Here is a 3,136-nt window from a genome sequence, read left to right on the forward strand (position 1 = left end):
CCAGGCATGGTGGGAGGATCGCTTGAGCCCAGGAAGTCGAGGCTGCAGTGAGCTGTGATCGCACCACTGCACTCCAGTGTGGGCAACAGAGTGAGACCCTGTCTCAAAAAAAAAAGTCTTAAGTGCCTGGCTCGCTGCAGATTCTGTAATGCGAGGCCCTGCTATGAACTTGATTCAGAATCTGTATGCGGCTCTCCAGCACCCACCTTCTGTGGGTGTCAAGTGTCAGGAATTCAACCTCAAAGGGCCCTCCTTTTCTCCAGGACAGAGTCAGGCTCCTTAGCCTGGCATTCAAGGCCCCCTGGCATTCAAGGCCCCGGTTCTGGCGCTCTGTCCCTTGCCCAGCCCATCTTACCCGGTCTCCTTTCCTCTTTCTGCGGAGGACTCCGTGCCCTCCCCAGGGCCTCTCACTCCAGGCAGGGACAGAACTAGCGGAGTCCCCTCACACTCGCAAGGCGGCGAACCCTGCCCCTACGCCCTATCTTTGGTGCATGGGGCCAAGATGCCCCCGGGCCCCGCCCCCAGCGCGGCTGGCCCCACCCCAAGGGCGGCCCTTTGCTTCAGGCCCCGCCCCGGAGTCCCGCCTCCACCACTCAGGCCAGGACCGGGGGCCCGACCCCGCCCCGCGCCCCGCCTACCTGGAGCCCGTAGTCGCGCGCAGCTTCCCACACAAACTTCTTGCTGACGCCGCCGGCGCCGACCACCAGCAGGTGCTTTCCCTCCATGAGGCAGCGCGCCGACCGCCGGAGCATGGTCTCCACCAGCGGCGCGGCCGCCGCGTCATCGGCCGCAGGCCCCAGCCGCGGCGCGGCCCACAGCCCCTCGAGCGCGCCGCACGCCTCCAGGCACAGGCCGCCGTTCAGCTCCAGGGCTACTGGGGTCAGCGCGCCGCCTGCCGTGGTCAGCGCGAAGTCCACGCCTGCTCCAGGCAGGGGAAGCGGGCTCAGCGCGGACAGCCCCCGCCACCCAGCCCCGGCCCTCGCTCCCATCCCCCGACCCCCGACCCCAGCCCCGGCCGCCCGCACTCACCCAGGAAGTCCGTGTGCGCCCGGCGCCCGCCGCGCTGCTCGGCACTCAGGCCAGCCTCCAGGGCCAGCACGGCACCCAGCGCGGCCTCGGCCGCCGCCTTGACGCGCTGCCGCACGGCCGCCACCTGCGCCGCCTCGCCCAGGCCGCACTGGGCCAGCGCCACCTCCAGCGTCCTCGGTAGGGAGTTGTGGTGCCGCACAGGCCGGTCCCCGCGGCCCACGCCGCATGCCACCTGGTCAGGGGGCTGCTCAGGGGGAGGCCCGCACACTCCTGCCCCCGACACACACCCCTACCCGCTTGTGCCAAGATTCAGACCAGACCCCTCACTGGACATTCAAGAAGCCCCGTCCTCCAGTGTGTCTTAAATTGCACATGGAGCTCGTGCCACTGCCCATCTGGGGATGGCCTATCTGGAGATGGGCAGAGGGCAGTTCCCTGCCACTACCCATCTGGTCCCCAGACCCTTCCAGGGATTCTACCCAGGCTTCCAGGCCCAGCTGGGGTACCGCTCTAGGAAGGCTCCTGCAGCCTTGGGGGCCTGGGCCACCCTGGTGTGCCCTACTCTAGCATCTCCCTGGGGCACACCTCTCCCCTACCCCACTGGAGCTCCTTGAGGGCAGGGTTGAATCTCTCCCTCTCAGTGTAGCCCAGAGCGGGGTACCCAAAAGGGTCCCTAAGCCTTCCTGAACCCCCCAACTTAGAGGCCCCTCCGAGCACTAGAGATTTATCAGGAAGCCCTGGGTCAGCCTCTCTGTGGGCAAGCACTCTCTGGGAAGAGGATTCAGTCCCCTGTGCCCTGGTGCTCAGCATGGGGCTGAGCACAGAGGCTCTTGGTGTGGGGGCGGTTCTGGAAAGGTTGCAGGAGAGGGAAGACCAGTCAGACCCAGTAGTTCCCCCAGAGGCAATTATAATTCCCGGATTCCCCTCAGGATTTTGTCCTCTCTTCCCAGAGATGCCTTAGGGACCCTTGGGAGACCACTGGGACTGGGCTGGGGTGTGGCAGGCAGGTCACAACCTGGGCCTGGGGCATGCTCACCTTGCTCAGCAGTGGCCTGTCACCCTGTGTCCGACAGACCACAGCACAGATTCGCACAGCCAGCCCAGGGCCAAGTGAAGGACCATCTGGGGGAAGACAGGGAGGTCTAAGGCCAGCACAGAGTGACCAGAAGGCCACACCAAGCTCCCACCCCTGGCCAGCCCAGGTGGCTCTCCCCTGAGCAGGGCAGCTGGACAGGTGGCTGTCACCTGAGCAGGGCAGCCAGACAGGTGGGTACACAGCCTCCACTAAGACGCTCTCCTCCTCCTCCAGCTTCTCTAGCAGTGCCAGCACCGTGTCCACCACTGCGCCCAGCTCTTCCCTAGGGTACAGACGAAATGCCTGCCGCCCCCGCCAGCGCCAGCCACTGAGCTTCACAGCCACCTGCAGCAAGGAGGGAAAAGGGCCTCCTGGACACCACCCCAGGTACTTCAGGGCAGGATGCTCCTACCACAGAAGCCAGTGAGTAAACTGAGGCACAAGGGTGGGAGATTGCCCTAGAGATGGGGCAGCAGCAGGGCTACAAGGTAGGGACACCTTCCCAGCCAGACTGGGTAACTGTGCCTAGACCCCATCCCGCCGGCATCTGTACAGACCTCAGGGTGGGCAGGAGCCTGTTACCTGCAGGACATCACCCAGGGCCTCGGAGCGCAGAAAAGTCTCCACTTCCTCTTTCACCAGCGTCTCCTGGCCCTCTTTGCCACTCAGCTCCACCAGCCGTAGTCCTGGGCTGGCATCCCCTCCCCGAAGCAGCCCCAGTGGCTTGTAGGTGAAAGCCAGGGTCGCTGGCACAGCCACACCCCCCTGCTGGGCCAGCAACTGCCTTGTCAGCAGCCGGTCCTCCAGCAGCCGGGCCAGCTCAGCTGAAGCTCCTGTGGGGCAGGTCAGGTCACGGGCGAGTTCTGCTGCCTCTCGGCCCCGGCCAGGCCCCAGCCCCAGGCCGGCCAGAAAGTAGGTGGCACGGCGTGGGGGGACAAACTCATCCAGGAATGTCAGGCCCCCCGGGTGGAAGCTCACAGCCTTAGAGACCAGGAGGGCTGCCTCTCCCGGCCGCCCGGGTGCTGGCACCTT

At 65.8% G+C, this 3,136-nt stretch overlaps 1 protein-coding gene across 1 annotated transcript in view; it reads right to left on the bottom strand.

The window, feature by feature from the left end:
* Positions 1-3,136, bottom strand: part of CARNS1 (carnosine synthase 1) — a 10,248-nt gene that overhangs the window by 3,763 nt on the left and 3,349 nt on the right. Inside the window, exons 5-9 of the mRNA XM_037741550.1 lie at positions 2,687-3,133; positions 2,275-2,449; positions 2,066-2,151; positions 1,030-1,261; positions 639-919 (exon numbers count right to left, since the gene is read on the bottom strand). Coding sequence (XP_037597478.1) covers positions 639-919; positions 1,030-1,261; positions 2,066-2,151; positions 2,275-2,449; positions 2,687-3,133 — 1,221 coding nt within the window. The remainder of the gene's footprint in view (positions 1-638; positions 920-1,029; positions 1,262-2,065; positions 2,152-2,274; positions 2,450-2,686; positions 3,134-3,136) is intronic.

This window comes from Cebus imitator, unplaced genomic scaffold, assembly GCF_001604975.1.
Source record: "Cebus imitator isolate Cc_AM_T3 unplaced genomic scaffold, Cebus_imitator-1.0 Scaffold102, whole genome shotgun sequence".
Taxonomy (NCBI): Eukaryota; Metazoa; Chordata; class Mammalia; order Primates; family Cebidae; genus Cebus; species Cebus imitator.